The 26,148-nt window shown below is 47.2% G+C and overlaps 1 protein-coding gene across 3 annotated transcripts in view; it reads left to right on the top strand.

Annotated features, from left to right (window-relative positions):
• Positions 1-26,148, top strand: part of ENDOV (endonuclease V) — a 78,565-nt gene that overhangs the window by 8,243 nt on the left and 44,174 nt on the right. The window contains exon 3 of one of the 3 annotated variants that reach the window (XM_085858131.1): positions 11,799-11,936. The exons of 1 other annotated variant lie outside the window; for it this stretch is intronic. In XM_085858131.1, coding sequence (XP_085714257.1) covers positions 11,799-11,936 — 138 coding nt within the window. The remainder of the gene's footprint in view (positions 1-11,798; positions 11,937-26,148) is intronic. One more of the 3 variants, XM_085858132.1, reaches the window with a different exon arrangement.

Genomic DNA, 26,148 nt, shown 5'->3' with positions numbered 1-26,148 from the left:
TTTTTAAAGTGACATGACAGATAGAAGCAGAGAAAGGAGAGAGTAAAAAAAAAAAAAATTCTGCCATACTGGCTTACAAAATAAATAAATAAATGATTCCAAAAGTGAAGGACAACAGGGAAACAGAATGTTTGAGTGAAGACAGAAGGGATATTAAGGCAACTTGGCAAGGGACTTGTATGAGATATATCATTGGGGCGGGTGGGGTTCCAGAGGTTCTCCATGTAAACGCCCCTCAAAATAATTTACTGGATGCTGACGTCATTAGCATCCAGATCAGGAAAAATTGAGTTAAACAAGTGAGAAAAAACATTTAAAAATGACAAAACGTGTTGGGATGGATTCTTGAAAAAAAAAAAAAAAAACCAAACAAGGCAGTCAAGGAATGACAAGGTAAGAATGCCACCACAATCCAACACCTCAATCCTTTTACGGATTGCCATCTTGACATATTTTGACATTTTTCCATCTCGATCCCACAGCAAATAAAATACGTGCGCAATAACACCAACCCACACAACAAATCTACAACTACCTCTAACATAGACATCTTGATACAATTGTTACTTTTGCCATCAATGACAAAAATGTCCCCCCCCAACCCCCCCCCCCCCCAGAATGAGAGTGGTGCCTGAGTATTTGTGTGACTGACCAAGGGGCTTATGTGCGTAGATAATGTTTTTCGATCTGTGACTGTTTGCCCTGTCAATACGTGCCTTTGTTTGAATAATAATCCCTTCCAAACTGCCCGGTTGTCAGCTTCCATTGGTTAAACATGGTGTGCTACAATTAGGAAGTTCACCGAGCCTATACGTTATGGACAGTCAATAGCCAACGTGTCAAGCTATGGTAAAGCTTGGCCATATTCTGGAATCGGTTGCACATTGGGAAGCACAGTTTCATATCTGGGGGGTTTAATTTGCCGGGAAGGTAAGGCAGAATTTGAATGCTGGACTCCAATTTAATGAAACGTCTCAGACGGTGTCTGTGGTTGTTTAACAACCTGTCGCACCACAGAGTAATCCGAGTATAGAGGCATAGAATATAGTGTGTGTGTGTGTGTGTGTGTGTGTGTGTGTGTGTGTGTGTGTGTGTGTGTGTGTGTGTGTGTGTGTGTGTGTGTGTGTGTGTGTGTGTGTGTGTGTGTGTGTGTGTGTGTGTGTGTGTGTGTGTGTGTGTGTTGTCGGTGGTTATCTCCATATTCGAGTTTCAGAAGGTGGAACGGTGTCCTCCCAGGACTCGAGGTATCCACTTCCATTTCAGTAAGGGCTCATGATGCATGGACCAAGCTGTGAAGTTTTCTTATTACCTCCACCACCCAAGGTGGGTGGAGGTTATGTTTTTACCCCTGTCTGTCTGTCTGCTTGTCTATTTGTTAGTTTGTCTGTGAACAGGATATCTCAAGAAAAAATAACTGTGGATGGATTCGGACGAAATTTGGTGGACAGGTTGAGTGTGTGACAAGGATGGATTGACTACATTTTGGTGAAGACCCGGATGCTAGAATGTTCCAAGTCATTCTTCACCATTGAGACATGGTGCAAAAAACGATATATAGCACGACATCTCAAAAAGTTGGGGACAGTTTCGGACAAAACTTGGTGGATTATTTGGGTAGGTGATGAGGACAAGCCGATTAGATTTTGGAGGTCCGGATCCAGATCCGGCCCAGTCGTGGGATACAAAATGTAAACTGTACAGCCTGGTGCAGGTATGCGCTCAACTGCATGCCGCTGTAGTTCTCAAATATTTTTTCCGAGAGTTATTTTCAGGATCGTCACTGAGCTCTGGACAGCTTCCAACAGTAGTTCGTTTGTGGTAATCATTCCAGGGATGGTTTTTAAGATCTCCATAAGGTTTTGCTTTATCATTCTCGTTGCTGTAATTGTCACTGGTACAATTTCATCGTTCTTCAGCCTCCAAGATCTTTTGACTTCACTCTCAAGATCTTGATATTTGGTGATTTTCTTGATTTCCATGTTATTTGGACCCAACTCACTGGGTACTGAAACTTCAAGTAGCAATGCCTTTTTTTATGCCTCCACTGACAAAGTCGCCGGTGGCATTATGTTTTCGGGTTGTCCGTACATCCGTACATATGTACGTCCATCCTAATTTTTTTTCTGTTTTCTCTACAACCGCTTATCCGAATGACACAAAACTTTCACCATAGATGCGACTACTCGTGTAGAATGTTTCGAGAATAATTATGACGTCATAGGTCACGTGTTGTGACAAGCCTGGTGTTGGCGCAGTGGTAAGGGCAGTGGCTTGGGATCCAAAAGGTCCTGAGTTCAAGCCCCATTGGGCCACTGAATTAATACACCAGGGGGTTGACTCAGCCTGTCATACTTCCGAGGTCGGCGAAATGAGTACCAGTGTACTGGGCCGGTGTATACCCCAGTTAAAATAGGTGTACTATATCCCTGGGTCGTAAGAGGCGACCAGGGTTGCGTCAGGAAGGGCATCCGGCGTAAAACATGTGCCAAATCACTGTGCGGATCATACAGATGATCCGCTGTGGCGACCCCAAACGGGAGCAGCCGAAAGAAGAAGAAGAAGAAGAGGTCACGTGTTGTGACAGCCATGTTGGATAAAGGAAAATCTCTGGACGTCTGTCTCTCCAAAACCGCTCCATGGAAAAAATTGAAACTTGACGCATGTAAATTACTCCCCATGTGAAATAAGTGATTTTTTTGATGATGTCATCGGTGGCTTCATTATGATGTTATAATTGCATGCGTCAAAATGCTTTATCTGATCAGTACGAAAGTTTTTGGAGGATCATCTAGAGCTTAAATGTATGGGGGGAAAAAAAAATTGATGACATCATCGGTCATGTGGTTCAGCAGCCAGATTGTTTTTAACTCAAACACCTTCAAAAATCTTCTTCTCCGAAATGGCTAAACAGGTAGAGGCAAAACTTTACAGGTATGATCGCCTATCCATGAGGAACAAAAAGTTCTCCACCTATGATCTCATACGTCACATGGTTTGGCAGCTATGATTTTTTGAAGAATAAATGGCTTTATTGATTGAGGGGAAACTTCACCCACATGTTCCCCAAGACTTGGGGATCCCAGGATGTTCACGAATAATTGATAGGTCACATGGTCTGGCAGCCATATTGGATTGAATGAAAATCTTTAAAAAAAAATTCTCTTGAATCGCTTTATCAATCGACATGAAACATCAGTTGTGATCTAGTAGTCATGGGGAATATAGTGTTGCGATTTTATATATATATATATATATATATATATATATATATATATATATATATATATATATATATATATATATATATATATATATATATATATATATATATATATATATATATATATATATATATATATATACAGCATGCTGAGATTGAAACGCACACAGCATATAGACTCTTTAGAATAATGAACATTAAGATTTGCGCCTTCCCTATAGGGGTTATTATGTAATTAAATGCTTTGGGTTGGGTAGTTAATACCCCCTCTCAATCTGCTGGGATAATAGAGCCATCAGCACGTAATGACGTGTGCCATGACTGCCATCATCACATAGGGTGTGCGTGTTTTACTGCCATGGCGTTCAACGTGTGCAACGAACACCAGCATTCTGAAATGTGTGCCAACTTCTCAAATTCCCCTTTATTGTTTAAAGCCCCACAAAGTCCTTGTTTGTCTGTTCGTCTGTATGGATGTCTAACCCTGTAATGTAATTTATTGCCGTCTACCCCTGTACTGTATTCCGTTACCATAATCCCCGTTCATTTCCCTCCACCTGAACATGACCAGCAAATGGACCAGAACACAACCCAGCATCCCTGAAAGGATTGCCCCATTTCCTGGCTTTGTGCCGTGGACATTTTGGACGTGTGGGGTTCGTCCTGGGTGCATGGGGTAAAAAGGGATTTCCCCATGATGACAGCCAGAAGAACCGAATGAGTGAATTTCCAGGTGGGCAGCAGAATGGGTGCGGCTGCAGGGGAGTCCTCCAATGGCTGGCGTGGGGCCAGCTTGTAAGATCTGGCATAGCCCAGTAGCTGGTCCCAGGCCGCCTCTGAAGATCTGACGTGTGGCTCATTGGCCCCGCCTGTCCCAGGGGCTATAAAGCTGCGATCGGCACCTGCTTCTCTCTCTCTCTGTCTCTCTCTGCCCTGATCATCACACTCCTTTCTGCGCTGGTCCCAGACACTCTGCATTGTCCTCGCTTCTTCCCTGATCCTGGACGCTTTGGTTCATGCTCCCGACGGAGCTCTTGGACCCGCGGTTGTAGAGAACAGTGTCGGGGCCATTCCGGAGAGCGGTACCAAGCTGGGGAGGGTGACTGTGACGTACATACTGGTAGGCTGAGGCCACCCTGCCCTTCCCAATTTGTCTCCCCATGTGTGTGTGGTTTGATGGGTGCCCTGTTTTTTTATCTGCTCGGTAAGGCATAGGTTAAGCCAAGTCTACAACTTGTACATTTTCTTTCTTTTTTTCTAAATACATATCCTGATTGCTCTTTTCATTGCATTTCCCTTTTCCTGCCCCGGTTGCCCTTAAATGCCATTAAAACCCTTGAGTTCCCTTTCCTCCTTCTTGTACCCCTCATCGCTCATTGTAAATAAATAATTGTTGTTATATTTCCAATCTGCCCATGGTTGTCCTTTCTTCCATTGGTCCAGCAATGTCTGTATGTGGATTAGCCAGGAGGTTATAATTCCCTTACTAATTGGCTCTCATATGAGTCCAGCATTGTGCTTGGGAAAGCTCGGCCACATTAATCAAGATTCAATAAAGATAAGAACAGCACAATTGCCAAGGGTGCGATTCACTGGTAAGGCGATCACGTGTTCTTTGGTAAACTGTTATCAGACGAAGGACCCTGAGTCACGTGGTCAAGTTATTGGTGGTTGAGTCGCGACGCACTGTGACACAAAGTTATTCTTGTGTGATGGCCTCGATTCCTGGTGAGTCCTGGGAGAACCAGGGATACCCCCACCCTTGTACCCCCGCGACTCCGATTCCGCAACAATATGTTTCAGGAATTGAAATCAAATTTGGTGCAAGTTTGTATAATGTGGGCAGAGACATATCTGGTGACGTCGCAATGTTGAAGAGTGCCCTCCTAGTTCATTTTTATGTCTGAGTACTACGTCTGGTCAGTGTTTTGGTTTCTATATGTTCATGCCCATTGGGATCGTGTGTGTGTGTGTATGTGCTTGTGTGCGTGCATGCGTGCACGCATGCATACCTTTGTTTTTAAAACAAATGAACAATAGCCTGATCAAATGACTTTTTTTTTTACTTTTGAAACATGATTTTGTCAAGTAGTTTGTAGCAGCTTTCATGGTAAACAATAATGGATTTGAAGGCTTCAACCAGAAGATTTGAAGTGTGACTTTCTCATGACTGTCGGACCACGCTATTCACAGATTCACTATTTGTGGACCCCTTGTATTCGTGGGTCATAAAGTTTGACCAACTTTGACAATCACGTATTTGCGTTTTTTTTTGTTTTTTTTTAGCACTTCAGAACTGGTCTCCTCTATCCACCTGAGAAATTGGTAATTGTGGTGTCGTGATAGTGGTGCTTCGAAGGCAGACACGAGCGGGGGAAACAGTCCAACCCGGCTTTGTTGCACGAGCGGGAGTGTGAGCGTACGTTGCCCGTAACTCCCCTTTATTACGTACTCAATGCACTCTACAAGCCACAGCGACTACAGCAACCACTACAACGCCTCAGGCGGCGCGCACTCCTATATCCCTTGCACGCACGTGATCATGCCGACCACTCCTCCCCATCATGCCCTGCCCCCGCAGGCCCGCTACACCACACTCCTCCCTCCTAAAACTATGATTATTAAATGACCATCATCATAATAACCAGAAGCAGCATACTACGATATAAAAGCAGATAAGGTACCAAAAACGATAATCGCCTCAAAAAGAAAAAGCATAGGCACATCACACCACATAACGTGTCGATGCGAGCGGGTGGAGCTGCAACGGCCAGGTTTCCGAAGACTGAGTTGCACAATGAACCCACAAAACCCTGACCGCGTTACAGATATCAAGAAGCAAGGCAAGAAGCACAGCATCACTAAGCAGCAAAAGCGCCCCCAGGCGGCTCATGCTTACACGCCCTCCGGCGAGGTCGTGGCGACCTCCCGAGCAAACCTCCCCCGGCACCATCAAACGCCTCCGGCCGACAAGGCGGCACATCTCCCCCAGCCAAACCTGAAGCAGATAAACATTCCGAGGCCGGAAGGCCGCTGTCTGGAAACTGTGGCGCCACTGCCAAACCCGACTGACCTTGGGTGGGGACGCTGAACAGCGCCGTCGGCTGGACGCAACAAATACCCCATAGCAACCCACGCACTACAATCAGTTGAGATTCCAACGCACGTCCAAACGGCCTCGGGCGAGAACAGAGAGTTGCGCCCCAGGCGCCAGACACGTCTGACCTTGCCGAAACCAGAGGTGGGGGTAACGCTGAACAGCGAACCAGCCCCGGTTCTGAGTCGATCTCTGAGACCCAGACAACAATTAGACGGTAGCAATTCCATACAAATCCAGGCCCGTCATAAATCAATAAGAACATCATCTGTGCAATTGCAAACTCCTTTTTCCGTACAGCGCGTTTTTCCGATAAAACCCCCGCACATGACAAAGTAACAACCCGTGGCCCGTGGCAGCGGGAGGCCAATAAAACCTCTTTATTTGCCACAATCGCTCCCAAAGCCTTCACATCACATCCGTTATCACGAAAAACCCATCGATTGATCCCAGCCAAACATATTCTCACACCTGAACTGCCGGCATTTATTTCAACAACGTTAAACTGCATCACTTGAGCAATGAAAATCAAATACGCAATGAACAGCAACCCATGAACCACATCACATGTCCGTCTCCCGGCTGTCGTCGCGACGTTGCGATGACCTGCTTGCCGTCGACAGTCGCAATCCGCGAACTTCTTGAATGCGACGGGCTCGCTGCAACGCCCCGTCGACACCGCCTGAACAACACAGGCGGGCCTTGCATCATGAGCGCAGCTGAAGCGCGAGAGCTCAGCGCGAGAGCTGGCACGGCTCCCGTTGCTCCCGAACCGCAGATCATCGTTGCAGGAAGCAACGAACGGCCGCTTCCGTTGCATCGATGCTTCTCCTGCCGCCAGAACCTCGCCCTCGGGTCTCGAAGGAAGCACCGGCGCACCTGGAGGTACGAACTGGAGATCTAGCTCGAGGTGCGCCAACCAGTCCCGACCCAAAAGGGCGGGCCCCTCCCCTCGTACCACAAACACCGAGAGTAGGGCGCTCCGACCCCGGCAGACCACCGAGACGTCGGCCACCGCAAGCGGTGCAATCGCTTCGCCGGAGTACGTGCACAGCGACAAGGTCGTCTTGACCAGGCGAACACCGCGAAGACTACGAGCCGCCCGCTCGCCCATGACCGACACTGCAGCCCCGGTGTCAACGTAAAACACGGTCGGCTCGCCATTCACCTCGACTTCCACCGTGATTGGTCTTGTCACCTCCGGACCAATCGAAAACAGACTCAACATTGGTTGCATCTCCTGCTCCGGCCCGCCGGCATCGCTATGCCCCAGCTGCAGGCCGCTCCCCAGGTCACTGGGGTCCTCCCGCACCTCGCCATCCAAGACCCCAACAGAGGCCCCCGCCATCCGACACACACGCTTTAAATGTCCCACCTTGTGACAATGCAAACACACGGTGTTCTTATATAGGCACACTCGTCGCAGGTGCGGACCACCACACCCCCAGCACCCCTGGAAATCCACCTCGCTCCCGGTGCGGCCGCGCTGCGGCACGCACCCCCGGCCCGCACCGCCAGACGCGCGCGCGACCTGGGGCACCTGGGTCATCGCGTGGACCCCGGAATCAGCCGACATGCCCCAGCTGGAGCTACTCATTACGTCCTGGTCGGCGATGGCACGGACATCCGTGAGCGTCTGTTCGACAGCCGACGCAGTCCCGACCGCTGAGTCGAATGTAACGTCGCTCACCCGCAGAATGGCTGCCACCATCTTCGCGTCTCGCAGACCTGAAATAAAACGATCTCTGAGTCGCGCCGGATGCTCCTCTGCCGTAAACTTGCAAGCCACAGCCGAATGCTTCACCCGTGCCACGAAATCTGCAACGCGCTCCTCCGCACCCTTCGCGAGGTGATCGAACTGGTACCGAGCGAGCTGCAATGACTTCTCTGGTGCCAAGTGGGTCTTCATCCTCTCCACGATATCCTGAAACGATAGCCCGTCATCACTGGGCTTATCTGGAGCTACCAAATCACTCAGCAGCCAGTAGTGCTCCGTTGACAGCGAGGCGAGCAAGATCGACTTGCGTTTGCCTTCATCATCAACATCATTCGCGTGGAAATAGCAGCCCAATTGTTCAGAAAACAATTCGAAGTCATCTCCCACGAAGACGGGCACGCAACCGTGCGCCGTGCCCCGACCTTCTGCCATGCTGGTGAGATGCCTGGCCCCGGAGCCTGTGATGCGCTCTTCGCGAGGCGCCCCTCTGAGACCTCGAACCGCGCGGGGTGCGCTGAGTTACTCGCTGCCGATCCGAACCCAACCACCCTGCACACGCCGATCCGAACAGCCTCGTTGCCAAACTGTGGTGTCGTGATAGTGGTGCTTCGAAGGCAGACACGAGTGGGGGAAACAGTCCAACCCGGCTTTGTTGCACGAGCGGGAGCGTGAGCGTACGTTGCCCCTAACTCCCCTTTATTACGTACTCAATGCACTCTACAAGCCACAGCGACTACAGCAACCACTACAACGCCTCAGGCGGCGTGCACTCCTATATCGCTTGCACGCACGTGATCACGCCGACCACTCCTCCCCATCATGCCCTGCCCCCGCAGGCCTGCAACACCACACTCCTCCCTCCTACCCTCCCACTCCTCCCAACATCACAGCATTCCATAAAAAAGGTCTAAAACGCATCCCCTTAACTACAGCCCGATAAGCTTACTATACTTCAAATCATCAGCAAGGTCCTGGAATCCATCATCATAGTTGACATAAAATCATCCCTTTTCTCCAACAACCTCATCTCAAATTATCAATTCAGATTCAGACTTGGTCACTTTACCTTGGACATGCTGCTTCCACTCTCCCAACAATGGTGGAGGCCCTCAATATCAGACGTGAGATCAGGACCGTCTCACTGGACATATCTTGAGCTTTTGTTACAGTCTGGCATCCTGCCCTGCTCTCCAAACTGTCTGCCTATGGAATCCAAGGCCAACTCCACTTTTGGATTGCTGACTTCCTCCTCTCTCGTAGACAACATGTAGCTCTCAACGGAACCCTTTAATCTCCTCTCCCGGTCAAGGCTGGAGTACCCCAAGGCAGTGTTCTAGGCTCCATCTTATTCCTAATCTTCGTCAATGATCTCACTGACTCTCTGGAAAATTCTCTTTACCTCTTTGCTGATGACATCTCTCATCCTTCTGACAAACAGGCAGCAAGCAGCCTCTTTCCTCTCCTCAGACATTGAAAAATCACAAACTGGTCAAACACAATTTTGCTGATGTATCCATATTGTCCACCTTTTGCATTCTCCCGTCCTGGTTAGATATTTATCGGTATGCCATTCTGATGAGGGCAAATAAGCCTGAAATCTGGATAGGCGGCTCCGTTTGATGTTTAACTGATGTTGACCATGTAATCTTTGTCTGTTTGACAGAGTCGGCGGGCCGAGGCCTCTGGGTTGGAAGTGATGCTTTCGTGTAGGACTATGTCCATTGGAGATCGGGGGAGTGCTCGTCACACTCCACATGCTTCGATATATATATATATATATATATATATATATATATATATATATATATATATATATATATATATATATATATATATATATATATATATATATATATATATATTGTTGCGAATTCGCGCCCGCCGGCGTGCGGACGGCCGCGTAACTCGAATCGCGGCACGTCGCCCACTGGACGGACAATTCTGTCGTGACCCTCTCAGGACAACGCCGGGAGCTAGTCACAGGTGGGGGTTTAACCCCACCACGACCGTGCCAATTGCCCACCCGCACAGGATAGGCTTGCTCGCCAAATTCGATCTACCTAAGTACCTGCGCGGATGGTCGACCGGGCGATCGTACCACGCCACAGGCCGACTCCGGACACGAACCGCTTAAGCGGTCCGTTCTGTGCTACAGTGATAACTGAGTGGTGTTATCGTCGGCCTTGACGGTTCCGATTAATTACTGGGATGTTGCACCCACTACGAACCTCTTTCCGTGATGCAAGATGGAGGGTCAATGGAGAAAAGACAATGCGAAACAGGCACAGTTCAACAAGCAAGCATTTTATTCACACACACACACACACACACACACACACACACACACACACACACACACACACACACACACACACACACACACACACACACACACACACACACACACACACACACACACACACACACACACACACACACAGACAAGCATGTAAGGCACGTATTTACAGCCATACACAATCAAAATGCACATAAAGCAATTAAAACAAAAGAAACAATGCAGAGCTACAACCGAATACGCGTACACACGGCAACACTTAAACAGTTCTACTTTACGAGACACGGCGCCACAAGATCCATACAAAAACCTCAAAGAAAAGAAAGAAAGAAGTTGCGACTTCTCTTTGGCTGGTGAGTCCCTCTCCCGCGACCGTCAGCGTGGTCGCGCCCGGCCCCGACCTCTCTCGCGGCCGGCGAACCCTCTCCGGCACTCCCCGTCCGGACGCACAGGTCCACCTCACAATGGGCGCCGCCGCGTCTCCCGTCCGTGCCTTCGTGACAGGGCCGCTCGCCAAGGCGCGGGCACAGGACCTCTTCCTGAAGACCAACTCTCCACAAAAACCAACTGAACCACCAGCCAAGACGAAGAGGAAGAAAAAGCGCTCCTTGCGCCCGCCCGTGTCCGGCTTTTATTGCCCGGGGCTCCGCCCTTCGCCCCGCCCGTTCTCGGCTCCACCTTCCTTCGAGAGGGTTCCGGAAAAGGGTGTTCCCTCACGCTTTCCCACCACCCCGCTCCGTCCGGGGGCCGAGGGAGTCAGTTTTTGGCTTGGAGCAAGATAATTATTCCCCCAAAAAGAGGCCCCACCTTTACATCACCTCTGACCTTTGACCTGCATCGCTCTTCCTCCACTCCAAAGCGCGGGGAAGTCAGATGGGAAAAACAGGCGGGAAAAGCCCACCGAGCATCCTTGTTGGTTTTTGTTTGTTCCTCCGCGGAGATCGTAACCGCACGGAGCCTGTTGAATGGCGAGTGGCGAAGATGTGGTAGCGTAGATGGTGGAGGTGGCGTGGTTGCAGTGTAGTTGGCGCTGTGATGGGGATGGCGTGGTTGTTGAAATGTTGTGTGTTTGAAATAAAAGATAGAAAAAGAAAAACGCCTAACTCGAAGGATCGCAGCCCAAATGGATCACATAAATTCCCTCTATACAACGGGTTTGGGCTAACTACACATGTACTTAGAGATATCTCACCTGAGGGTCCTGAATGGTGGTTTGCGAATTTCCACAGCCGTAACAATATATATATATATATATATATATATATATATATATATATATATATATATATATATATATATATATATATATATATATACATGTTCTCAACAATAGCGGGGTCCGACAGTATTGATGAAAGTAATATGTTACTAAATGAGGGGGATGGTTGATTCCTTCCTTCTCCCAATATAATTTCTTGATTTACTTTTTAAGCTAAGTGATGACGGTGCAGTGATCCTATGTTATCAGCAGGTGGTGTACGAATCATGCGAAATGGTCTTCATGACTGCTTCTTACGTGCCAGGCTTCTTGGCCTTTCGTGAGGTCAACCCAATTGCCACAGCGCTCACTGCCTTGTGCAAGAGTCGACCCCAGTTGGCACCTCAGGTCAGTTCTGCACTCACTGTCCAAGTCACATTACCTTTATGGCAAATTTATTTTGCTTTATGTTCACTTATCCTGAATATATAAAACAAACTCGGGAAGGCCCAGTGACAAGACATGGAAAGGGTTAATGTGATGTTAACACAAGAGGGCGTAAGAACCTGCACCTTGCATTAATGTATGTAATCTACAAGGTAAGTAGTTCAGGGTTTTCACAAGTGGAATACGATTTTTTTTTTTTAAATCCAGAATGTTGGATTGGCAATACATAGCTTCTGAGTATATATATATATATATATATATATATATATATATATATATATATATATATATATATATATATATATATATATATATATATATGTTTTTGGGTGAGGGAAGATGGAGATGATGGAGTGGTTGGTATAGGATGGAGTGAGAGCTGAGGAGAGAGAGGGAGTGAAGTCAGGAAGGTTTTAAGATGCTGCAGTGTCGTACCATCTGTCCTGCACGTCTGTGCCCACATTTGTATGCAACACGTGTCTGGGGTTGCCGCATTGGCATGGGTGTTGTGAGACATTTTTGACAACAGGAAGGTCCTTAGCTTGAATTCTGTCCCAGCCTTCTCATTCCACCGCCACCCCACCCCCCTTACAACCAGCTAGTTGCTTGATGAGTTTTTCAATAACTACAACTTTGGCCTCGTGGCAATTCCTTCATCCTCAGACATGAAAGATTCTCAGATTATTATTCAACACGTGTGGCCGCTGGAGTGGAAATTCCCACCATTGTAATCTGCAGAGAAGGTTAAGTATGTGCTGGCCTTGAAATTGTATCATTCTTAGATTTAAATTAATCTCTTTTCATTGTTTTGAATGATCAAGCATGTCTGTTGGTAATTTTGATCACTCACCAAAGTGGTATTCTGCGACTGCCGCAAGCCAAGTGTTGTGTGATATGATTGTGCTCATGCAAAGACCCCACCCCCACCCCTAAATCCCCAGTCAGGAGCAGTAGCTACAGCACCAGCTCTCTGCTCTCTGGTTTATTTTCAATGCAGCCCTGGGGCCTGCATACACTCTTTTCAGGACACTTAATTTAGTGAAACGTGGCCATGGCTAGACCACAGGGCTTTTCTGCAATGGAATGATATTCCGATTGAAATGGCAGATATGCAGCATTCCGATGCTCTGCAGGGGCTCAGCTTTGGTGTGCACATGCCATTAGGAACCAAAAGCAATCTGGGAACTATAAACTTGATCATTCATTGTCTTTTGGGGCTCAGTGTATCCTATCATTGACCAATGTACTAGTACACAATGGTCATTGTAACCTAATCCTCCTTTGATGCTTGCCATTTTCACGATCACGAAGCAATCCTGTGCACCATGGGAATGTAATCGCATTTTGAAAGACTTGGTCCTTTGGGTTACTCTGCAGGGACAACACTTGCCAAGACTATTAATGCAATCTTAATCCCTCCCTCCTCTTTCTCCCCTTCCTCCCTCCTCTCTCTCCCCTTTCTCCCCCCCCCCACCTTAACATCACCGTCAGCGAAGCGACGGCTTGTATTTGCGAGTATATGTGTACACATATATATTTTTTTATTTCACAGTTGTGAGCCCCAAGTAGGACAAATAGCACCCACATAGATTAAAGCTGGTTTGTGATTGGGGGAGGGGGTGAAGTTGAGGACTTGAAGTCACATTTTACATGGTGCGGATGTTCCACAGGTCCCTGCTCGTGAAACAACCAGATGACAGTTTATAGCTGGGCCGAGATTCAAACCCAGGCTCGACCGCTTCAAAGCTAGTGTGCATACTTGGGGAGAACAGGGAAGAGGAAGAAGAACAAACATATTTCAACAATTACTATACACTTTATAAATTATTTGTGCCCACTATATCTCGGTCGGCTTAATCGCGTTATCTTAAAATCAGTCACACCACAGATGGTAAGACAGGGTGAAAGACAAGCCAAGAAAGAAAAACCTTCTCCTTACATGATGTCTGCGTGAGGTTCAAAGGAGTCTAGGGTGAGGGAAAGCAAGGCCAAAATGGCGGGCTTGTTTTGGCGGGAACGAGTTGTGCCTAGCAAAGTGTGTTCCAGCTTCTTCATGGTCTGGTCATGTGACTCGCCAAGCTGCTGCCACTCGTCCCACCACACCCGAGTTCCTCGAGGTCCTCCCTCATGCACTCGTGTTCGAACACTCCACTGGACTGGACCTGTCATGCAAGCTTCACCAAGAACTGCACTCTACTACCAACTCTTCCCGCACTTTACGTCCCTAAGTTGTTGTTTTTTTGTCTCACGCTCCATCCCCCCTCCCCTACTCTCGTTAATCCTGCTTCCATGCGACCAATGGTTCTCCCCACGAACCACTTATGCCTGCTGCTGGCAGCCCACGGCGTGTTTTTTTTATCTTCAGCGCAAGGCCGCAAGGTGCGTCAAACTTGTCCTCGAAGTGGCGCTGGTAGTTCATTACAAAGAAAAACGCAGAACCAAACAATAACAATCTTCGACATCGCCAAATATGCCTCTGCCCACATTATTACATCATTATACATACTTGTACCAAGTTTGATTTAAATCCCTGAACCCAGATTTAAATTATGAAATAATTCTGGCTACCAGATCATGCATCCCATCAGATTTAAATTTAAAACATACAGTATATTCTATGTGACTACTCGATCATAACTGTGACGTTTCACATTGATTGATGAAGCCGTTCAAGGGAATTTCTTTTTTTTAAAGAATTTCGTTCAGACAAATTTGGCTACCAGACCATGTAACGTATTAATTTTTCATGAACACCCTGGTATCCACAAGGCTTGGGGAACATGTAAGTAAAAAATTTCATGAAATGTCTATGGTGAAAAATATAAAACCATGCCGCCCCACTTCGATCAGACACCTGACCCATGACGTCCTCTTGTTAAATCAAATTCAGAATGGGTGGCTGATCACGTCTTTGGAGTTTCGCATTAATCGGATAAGGTTTTTTTTGTCCAACATGGCTGTGAGACCATGTGACCGATGTTGAAATTTTCAGCCAATAAATTTTAAACTGGTGGTCCGCAACCCTGGACGAATCATTCGGATGAATCAGGTCTAATCGTGTCTTTAGCATTCGACCAAACATCATTTCTGCTGTTGTGCGTCCAGTGGTTGTGTGCGGACGTGTCCTATATGTAAATAACAAACGTGATAACTTGGTTTGCGGAGAAGAACCATCATTTGTCGTTTTTGAGACCATTCTTGATCATCTGGACAGCTCTTTTGGCCTGACTATTCGACGCAGGTTTGAAGGCAGCACTGCGATAGTGCTTGACACCATTTTGTTTCAAGAAATCCTGAAACACAGCGCTGGTGAAACATGAGCCATTATCACTAACTACACAATCTGGCAAACCATGAGTGGCAAACACGGCACGTAAACTTTCAACCGTGATTTCGCTAGTACAGGATGATAAGGCTAAACATTCAATCCACTTTGAATGAGCATCGATAACAACTAAAAACATCTTCCCTAAGAATGGACCAACGTAATCGATGTGAATTCGAGACCATGGTTTGGAAGGCCAGGACCACATGTCAAGCGGTGCCTCACGTGAGTTCAGGGCAGTGGCCTGACACACGGAGCAATGGTGAATGTAGCTCTCGAGGTTTTCATCTATACCCGGCCACCAAACATGGCTCCTGGCAATTGACTTCATGGTGACAATCCCTGGATGTGATTCATGTAGCTCATCACACACCTTGTTTCGACCTTTGGGCGGTACAATGACCCTGCTGCCCCACAGCAGACAACCAGAATGTAAAGACAACTCATTTTTACGAGCAAGGTACGGCCTCAATTTGTCGTGGAATTCATAGGGTCCAGTTGACCATGTGCCACTGATAACACATTGTTTGACAATAGAAAGGGTCGGGTCCACATTTGTCCATTGTTCAATTTGTTTGGAAGTGATTGGAGCATTATGACAGTCAAACACACTCATTGCCATAAAAATTTCTCCAGGTACAGGTACATTACCCACGTTAACTGGTAGTGGTAATCTACTCAAAGCATCAGCACAGAAATTCTCACTGCCAGGATGATACCTTATAGAATAGTCATAGGCTGCTAACTTCTCAGCTCAACGCTGAATGCATGCAGAGGCCTGTGGGTTAATTCCCTTACTCTCATTGAACAGTGTTTGCAATGGTTTGTGGTCGGTTACAAGTTCAAATTGTCGACAGAAGAGATATTGACGCATCTTTGTTACACCAAAAATGCATGCGAGAGCTTCTTTTTCAACCATGGAGAAGTTACGCTCCGCTGCTGACAAGGTGCGTGATGCATAGGCTACAGGCCGTAGTATACCATCATTACGTTGCTGCAACACACAGCCAATGCCATAAGACAAGGCAACACAGCTGAGAACCAATGGTTTACCAGTATCGTAGTACACCAACACTTTAGATGAACACAGCAACCGTTTTGCCTCAGCAAACGCCTGACTACACTGTGTACACCATCGCCATTCTACATCTTCACGAAGGAGTTTGTGGAGAGGCTCAAGGACAGTGCTCGGATTCGGAAGAAAGTTCAACATACCCAGGAAAGCTTTGAGCTCGGTCATGTTCTCAGGAGTCGGAGCATCCTTGATAGCTTCCGTCTTGGACGTGCTGGGCCTTATGCCATCAGCACTGACAATACGACCGAGAAATTCCACTTCGGGTAACATAAACCGACATTTGTCACGTTTCACCTTCACACCGGCTTCAACAAGTCGTTTGAGAACCGCCTCTAGGTTACACAAATGTTCAGCATCATTGTGGCCGGTGATCAAAACATCATCTTGAAACTCTACAACATTTGGAATTGCTTTCAGCAGATTCTCCATATTGCGTTGAAATATAGCAGCGGCTGATTTGATTCCGAAAGGACAGCGGTTATAAACAAACAACCCCTTGTGAGTGTTACAACATGTATACTTCTTGGAGTCCTCATCAAGCAACATCTGAGTATAAGCAGATTCCAAATCCAGGCGGCGAAACTTATTTCCACCAGAAAGCGTAGCGAACAAATCATCTGCCTTGGGCAGAGGATAATGGTCCTGTTTGGAATGCCTGTTGATTGTTGTTTTGTAAACACCACAAATCCGAACACGACCATCTGACTTTAATACAGGAGCAATTGGATATGCACAATCACTGAACTCAACAGGACTGATTTAACACCTTCCATCTGCAGGCGGTCGAGCTCTGCCTCGATCTTTGGACGCATCATGTGAGGTACAGAGCTCGCTTTACAAAAGATTGGCTTAGCACTCTCATCCACATAGATTTTGGCTTTAACACCTTTAAAGGTGCCGACACCACCTCCAACAATGAGGGGTATTTGTCAAGAATGGCATTGTGATTAACATCACAAGCCATCAATTTGATCACAGGCCAATCAAGTTTGATAAATTCAAGCCAATTATGCACAAACAGTGTCGGCCCATTTCCCTGAATGATTCACAAGGGTAGTTTCCGTGACACATCATTGTAGGTGACCTTCACCTCCGCACTACCAATCACAGGTATCAGTTCATCGGTGTAAGTTCGCAACTTGGCGTTCACCGGTCTGAGTACCGGCCTCGCTGTCTCCTGGCTAAACAGCCCATTGAAAGTTTCATAACTCATGATTGACTGGCTGGCCCCGGTGTCCATCTCCATTTCCACGGCAATGTGATTCACCCTGACATCCACCACAATGGATTTGCTTTTATCCGACATACTGAGCAAATCATGCTCCTTTAAAGCAGGAGGCATTGCTTCACCACCGCTCACTGGCGTGGTCAAACCGATCATGTGGTGATTCGTACCGTGTTGGGATGTCTGGCAACACATCTTGCATAGATGGCCAGGTTTCCCGCAATTATGACAGGAGCAATGTTTGAAACGACACAGGTGGGGTAAGTGCCTGCCCCCACAACGCCAACACGGTTTACCTGTTGGAGAACCCGACGATCCACTGCTCTGCTTGGGCACAGACGAGCTCGCATTATGAAACAAGGTGATGTGTTGAGCAGATCTGTGAAATTGAGGATGATGAGCTCAGTTTGTTCACATCATTGCATAAACTCAGTTGGGAGTCTCGCTTTCTGCCGCTGATAATATACAGCCCCTCATCCGTCATCATGCAGGCAGTTGTGATTGACACAGCTTTAATCAAATCGAGATCGGGAACAACCAACAATTTCTGAAGGATCGTTTCCTTATTGATGCCAATAATGAAAACATCTCTCAACATCTCATCCAACGTGGCACCAAATTCACAATGTTCAGCCAATCTGTGAAGGTCAGCAACAAACTCAGACACGACTGACCTTCCTTCCTCCCATGAGTGCAGAACTTGTACCGGGACACGATTTTCCCGGGTTTCGGCCTGTAGTGTCTGGCCACAATCTCGATCAGTTCATCGAAGGTTTTGTCCTTCGGTTTATCAGGAGTAACCAGATCCTTCATCAGGGCAAATGTTGTTTTACCACACACTGTGAGCAGAACGACCCGCTGACGATCAGCATCTTCTGCCACCGCCATCTTGTTAACGATGAAGTATTGTCCCAATCGATCAGCAAAATCTTCCCAGTCCTCATCTGGCTGGTACTCCACCAGAATCCCCACGGATGCCATAGTGAGCAATGCCAACTTGGCAAAGCACTAAACTCGTCGCTAATTGCAGCGTATCCAAAGGATTGCGGGGTGAAAGGCCAGACACCACATAAGTCGAAGCTCCACGTTTATTACCCAGGGAGGAGCACACTGCGCATGCGCGTGGCGGTAGCTTCACAGAACATGACAGATCCATGGCCCTTGCTGCATACATTTGACTTAAAAATGATATCATCAGTCATGTGGTGGAGCAGCCACATTGGTTTCAAGGAAAATATTAATAATATATATTTCAGAAACTGCTGTTGCGATCGATGTGAAACTTTGCACCTGTGACCCACTGCTCTGCTCCATGTAACGCAACTTGTTTCACATCAATCTGTTTAGAATTTTTGGAGAAAAAGATTTTTTAGTTTTCGGTTTTCAAAATAACATGGCTGCCAAAGCACGTGTCCTATGGCATTGAAAATTTGGTCTCTGCCCGTGATTTGGTAGCGGATCACGTGTGTGAAGTTTCATTTTGATCGGATAAGGTTCGTGTTGTCGATCCAATATGGCTGCCACACCACATGACCTATGATGTCATCATTTTCACACTGTATGCAACAATAGTGTCAGATGGTATTTGGAAAATTTCACTTTGATTGTATAAACGGTTCCAGAGAAAACACTATTGAATATTTTTCTTCAATCCAATATGGCCGCCGAACCACGTGACATCAATTATTCTTTATCACCCTAGTGTCAACAAGGCATGTTGAATAGGTGTGTGAAGCTTCCCCTCGATCTGTCCAGCCATTCTGGAGAAGAATATTTTTGTAGGTTTTAGGGTAAATCCAAATGGCTGCCAGACCATGTGACCTATGATGTCCTTGTTATCAAACTTTATTCATCATTGCTAGTTGATCATTTATGTGCAGTTTCACTTCGATCTTTAAAGCGATTCTGGAGAAAAAGATTTGTTTCAATAAAAAAGAACAAAAAAACAATATGGCTGCCAAACCACATGACCAATGACATCATAAAAATAAATTTTCTCGACCAATATATCCCTAGATGAACCTCACAAGTTTTCATACTGATCGAATGCAGCATTCTACGTGTCGAATTTTGACCGGGAAACAACTTCACCGATGACATCATAGTCAAATCACCCTTATTCCGCATGCAGAGTAGTTGCCAGGTGCCAAGTTTCAATTTTTTTTTTTCCATGGTGCAGTTGAGGAGATACAGAGGTCCAAAGTTTTTCCGTTTTCCCAACATGGCTGCCATCTCATGTGACCTCTGACATCATAATTATCTTTGAAAAAAATTCTGCATGAGTAGTTAGTTGCATCTATGGTTAAAATTTTGTGTCTATCGGATAAGGGGTTGCAGAGAAAACAGAGAAAATTAGCATCGACGTACGTACAGACGGACGGACAACCCGAAAACATAATGCCACTGGCGACTTCGTCACCGGAGGCATAAACAAATAGCACCACTGGACCTGGTCAGGTGAGTCAGGTCAGGTTCGATCTGTGACCTGCTACAGGTACCATGTAAACTTGTACTAACCTGTTCCATGGTCGGGTTGTCGGCGACTAAACCGTCTCCCCCACCAGGTTTTGTGGTGAGGGGGGTGTTTGGATATGGACACCCAGCAGGATTAAAAACAAAACCTGTCAAAGGGCGGAGGAGCTCCTTGTGAGCCAACGGCCATCCATATCTAGTGCCCAACTGTGTCTGCAGACGTCCTCCTGCAGTTGGGTTACTTCTTATTAGGAGGTTGGTGGCAGGATTTGCACTCCGGCCACCGTAAAACCCTTCATTCCGCAAAACGTAAAAACGCAAAAAAATCTGAAAACCCACTCCGTGGGAGTACCTCCTGTGCAGCTTCCCTTCGCAGGGCAGCTCACCGGATGACGGGATTGGGGCAAAGCCTTCGGGACCCCCAATCTTTGATCGGAGGGAAACCACGGGGTAACATCCCTGGGTCAGATTGCGGGAGAGTGTGTCGGAGTGGTGCTGAGGTGTCGTCCACCAGACGGCGGTCTCCTTGGGTTAACCTGAGGCGGTCCCTTCGGGTGGGTGCCTGGAATGTCCTATCCCTAAGAGAGGATGATCACCTGTCTCTGTTATCATCTGAGCTCAAGCGTTTGGACATCGGGATTGCAGCTCTCTCTGAGGTTCGGAGACCGGATTGCGGCGAGATAATGGTGGGTGGTTACACCTACTATTGGTCTGGTCGCTCTGATGGTTACCATACCCAAGGAGTTGCTGTAGCTGTGTCCAATAAGCTGACCCCAATGATAATTGAGGTAACACCGGTCAACGAGCATATTATGAGATTAAGGATTTGTCACTCCTTAGGTGTCATTTCCCTGGTCTCTGTTTATGCTCCGACTGAGGCGAGTGATCTCACCATGAAGGATGCATTCTACGCCACACTCGAGTCTGTGGTTGATCAGTGCCCCAGACGAGATACACTTCTAGTCTTGGGGGATTTCAATGCATCGACTGGAACTGATAGGGATGGTTATGAGGTGTGTGTTGGTCCCCATGGGTCAGGAACTATGAACCAGAATAGCACTAAGTTCCTTGACTTTGCAAGAAGTCATGGACTTAGGGTGGCTGGTTCATGGTTTCAGCGCCCACAAGCTCATCGCTGGACTTGATATTCCAACGCTGGCGGTGTGGCAAAGGAGATTGACCATGTCCTCATTGACGGTCGTTGGAGGATGATCCAGAACTGCAGGGTCTACCGGAGTGCTCAGTTCCTCAATACTGACCACAGGCTTGTTGTGGCAACTCTAAAGATGCACCTTAAATCCTGGAGAATGGTACCATCCCAGCCTAGGCTGGATGTTGCCAAGCTCAGGGATGAGAGAGTAGCTGAGGAGTTTGCGAACAGGCTGAGTGGACACTTGGGGGGTCTGGGTGCTTTGGGGGGTCCTGAAGAGTTGTGGAGCGCCTTCAAGACCACCGTCCTTGATGTTGCCGGTGGATGTCTTGGAACTCACCGCAGGGCAAAGAAGAATTTTGTCGCTCGAGGGACACTGGATACCATTGATCAGAGTCGCAGGGCCAGGCTGAATGGCAGAGCTGAGTTGTTCAGGGAACTGAGGCGTAAAACTGTACGTGCACTGAGGGTGGACAAGGAGGCCTATGTGCGAGGAATCTGTGAGGGGGTAGAGCATCACCTGTGGACAGGTGATTCTCGTCCAGCTTACAGGGGAATTCGCGCATTACGTTCATCCAAGCCCATCCCTCGGAGCACTGCAGTTCGAGCAGAGAGTGGTAGGCTCTTGACAGAGGAGTCTGAAGTGAAGGCCCGCTGGGCCGGTTACTTTGAGCGGTTGTACCAGGCTGATCCCCCAGCTGTCGAGTTGGACGTCAAGGGTGTTACAATCCCTGTTGCTGACCCTCAGATCAACTGTGGTCCACCTTCGCTTGTGGAAACACGGGCTGCGGTGAACCAGTTGAAACGGGGCAAAGCTCCAGGGATCTGTGGCATCCATGCCAAACTTCTCAAGGCTGGTGGAAATGCTGCACTCGTGTCGTTGCATGCAGTTTTGTGCTCTGCCTGGAACACAGGCATCATCCCAACTGACTGGAAGAGGGGCCTTGTTGTCCCTCTCTGGAAAGGGAAGGGTGATCGCCAACACTGCAACAACTACCGAGGGGTGACGCTGCTCTCAGTGCCGGGCAAGGTCTTTGCTCGGATAATTCTTGATAGGGTTCGCCACCATCTGCTTGAGCACCAGCGTCCAGAGCAGTCAGGCTTTACACCAAAGAGGTCAACGATTGACCGTATCCTTGCACTTCGTGTCCTCACCGAACGCAGACGAGAGTTTCGGCAGGGGCTGCTTGCAGCCTATGTTGATCTCTGTAAAGCGTTCGATTCAGTTCATCGGGATGTCCTCTGGAGGATTCTTGGTCTTCGTGGGGTGCCACCAAAACTGATCGATCTGATGTCTGAACTCTACTCTGGTACTGAGAGTGCTGTGAAGTGTGGTGGTACCACCTCTGACTTATTTCCAGTTGTTACTGGAGTTCGTCAGGGATGTGTACTTGCCCCCACACTTTTCAGCACTTGTATGGACTGGATTTTAGGGAGGATGTCGGAGAGATCAAGTTGCGGTGCATCGTTTGGGAATGTCAAGATCTCGGACCTTGATTTTGCAGACGATGCAGTCATCTTTGCGGAGACTTTAGACATCCTTTTGGGGGCCCTCGAGGTGCTGAATGAGGAGTCGGAGCCGCTGGGATTACGGGTTTCTTGGGTCAAAACTAAGATCCAGGCTTTCGGTGACATCTTGGATGCTGCTGTCCTGTCTGTGTCTATTTGTGGTGAGGATGTTGAGGTCGTGGAGAGATTCACTTACCTTGGCAGTGATATTCATGTCTCTGCTGGCTGCGAGTCAGAGGTCAATAGACGTCTGGGTCGGGCCTGGGGAGTCATGGATTCACTGGATCATGGGGTGTGGCGCTGCCGGTACCTGTGCGGGAGGACGAAAGTCCGAGTCTTCAGGTCCTTGGTACTTCCAGTCTTGCTCTATGGGTGCGAGACTTGGACTCTGACCAAGGATCTGAGACGGAGACTTAATTCCTTTGGTACCAGGTCTCTTCGGAGAATCCTTGGCTATCGCTGGTCGGATTTTGTATCCAACGAGCGGTTGCTGAGAGAGACTCGGATGAGATTTGTTACCTGCATAGTCCGTGAGCGTCAGTTGCGGCTGTATGGACATGTGGCTCGTTTTCCTGACGCTGATCCTGCTTACCAGATTCTCTCAGTGAGGGAGTCTCATGAGTGGAGGAGGCCAGTGGGCCGACCACGTGCCTCATGGTTGCAGCAGGTTGACCATCATCTCAAGGAGATGGGGATGGGCCTGGCATCTGCCTGGGGGAAGGCCAGACGGAGGCCCCTGGAGTACCAGCGGAAAGTGGACGCAGCGACGCGCTGTTCTGGCACATGCTCCCATACCTGACCTGACCTGACTGGACCTGTAGCTTATCTGTGCCCTTGCCTAATGCTGTAACCCAAATTTGGTAGAATTCTGACTGGTGGGTCCGGTGAGGAAGATATTTGAAGGAATTTATGCAATTTACCCAAAATTTTACGAAGTCCGCCATTTTGACACATTTCCGGTCAGGTGATCGGCATGACCTCCGCAATATAACATCACAATCCTGTCATAATGTTGTAACCCAAATCTGGTAGCATTCTGACGGGTGGGTCTAGAGAAGGAGATTTTGGAAGGAATTTGCGCACCGCCATTTCGATACACTTCCGGTCACATGATCAGCATGGCCTCCACAATTTAACATTATGACCCATGTCCTAATGTTGTGACCCAAATTTGGTAGGATTCTGACTGGTGGGTCTGGAGAAGAAAATATTTGAAGGCATTTATGCAATTATCACAAAAATTGACGACGTTGGCCATTTTTACACACTTCCGGTCATGTAATCAGCATAGCTTCCACAATTTAATATCAGGACCCTATCCTAATGTTGCCACCCAAATGTGGTAGCATTCTGCCTGGTGGGTCTAAAGAAGAAGATTTTTGAAGGAATTTACGCAATTTTCCCAAAAATTGATGGTCGGTCATTTTGATACACTTCCGCCTTCCGGTCAAGTGATCGGCATGACCTTCACAATGTAACATCCCTGCCCTGGCCTAATGTGGTAACCCGAATTTGGTAGCATTCTGACGGGTGGATCTGGAGAAGAATATTTTTGAAGAAATTTACTAAGTCGGCCATTTTGACATACTTAAAGTCATGTGGCTAGAACGAGCTTTGCAATTCCGATATGGTATAAACAGCAAGGAGAGGAAGGTTGCTGCAAAATTTCAGCTGGATTGGCCCAGTGGTTTGGCCGGAGAAGTCGAAAAAGGAGACAGACGGACGGTGCATGATGCCAATACCTTATCTGGAATATAAATTCCAGATAAGCGAACAAGGGATTGATTTTAAGGAATCAGGTAATTGAGCAGAGCAAAGTAGGAGTTTTGATAAATATGGAGGGAGGAGAGGGGTATCACAATTATCCTCTCCGAATATATTCTTCAACACGTGACCTATCGTTTTCACACAGTTGCTGTATGCTTATGCTAATCATGTATTAATGGAATAACCAGTCTATATGATACTCGCTCCCCCTTCTCACATTCCCACAACAATATACAGGTAGTGGACAAAAAAATGGAAACGCCAATGTAAAATCACTTAATAGGGCATTGGGCCACCACGTGTGGCCAGTATGGCCTGTATGCGCTGTGGCTTAAAGTCCATCAGCATCTGGAATTATGCAGGAGGGATGCAGCATCATTCTTCCACGAGAAAGTCAACCAACTCGCACCTGTTTGATCGAGGTGGAAAATGCTGTCTCAGGTGTCGTTCCAGAATATCCCATAAATGCTCGATTGGTTTCATATCTGGTGGCTAAGAGGCCATGCCAAATGGATAACATTAGTGTCATGCTCATCAAACCTTTTGGCGACTCCGCGTACTCTGTGGACAGGGGTGTTTGGGGGGGGGGAGGGGGTCTCCTCTTGAAACCATGCTTGCAATAATAATTATAGGCAACCAGGCCTATGCAGCATTTTTATACATGATCAAAAGCATGCTGGGATGTTATTTGCTTAATTAACACATCGGCCACACTTGTGTGCAAGCCATTTCTTGATGTCCCTCATTTACACAGGTGTTTCCATTTTTTTGTCCACTACCTGTATATGCAGTCACTATACCAATACAGATATTTGCTGTCAAAATGGCATCGCTAACGCCTCGCAACACTGTTCTGCTTGATTTCTTTGCCAGAAAAAGTGCCACTCAGCCATATACTTGGCCTTGGTTATGGCTCAAACAGCCTTGTCTCAATTTGCACAAGCTCCAAGTGACAGAGCTGGAGTGTGAGCTTTCTCAATAAATAACAGTGCTCTTGAAGCCACTTTCAGCTTCAGCTCTGTCTTGATCATGCCAGTAAAAGCTGTAAGTTGCTGATCACATATCAAGGAGTTGTGGGCATTTGAAACAGAATCCATCTCAGATTGTTTGTTTTGGGTGCGATTTCTGAGAATGAAGCTTTCCATGGTAACTGAAGGCTTGTTCCAATTGATGTGTTATGATGACACCTTTCTCCTATTGCATGGGGCTGTGTCGCACCTGATTCATCCGTACATTGCGAGGCAAAGAAGATGGAAGCCATTCTGGTGTCAGTTTTGGATATGTCATTAATTAACATCATCAAATTCAATTGAATCCAATATGGAATGCTCCTTTTTCCCCTCTTTACGTCCAGATTTATGTACTACTCGATCTTCTTATTGACGATGTAAATTCATATTCATTGTAGCTAAATATGTAAGCATTCTGTTCTGTCGATTGAGAAAAATACTTGGGACTTACCTTTGGAAACTTTACACATCCATTTACATGTTTATTTGTCAGTCCATCCTTTGTCCCATTCTAAAATAATATATTTGAGTCATTTGTAACATGGAAAGGGAAGAAACACAGGCCAAAGGAACAGGCATTTTTCAACCCACTTTGTTGATTCCTTTATACGCATTACCATGATATACCAGTCATGCTTAA

Source organism: Eptatretus burgeri, chromosome 15 (genome assembly GCF_056783735.1).
Source record: "Eptatretus burgeri isolate ZD-2024b chromosome 15, Ebu_testis_v1, whole genome shotgun sequence".
Classification (NCBI taxonomy): domain Eukaryota; kingdom Metazoa; phylum Chordata; class Myxini; order Myxiniformes; family Myxinidae; genus Eptatretus; species Eptatretus burgeri.
Note: the sequence above shows the minus strand (reverse complement) of the source record. Positions and strands in the feature narration are given on the sequence as shown.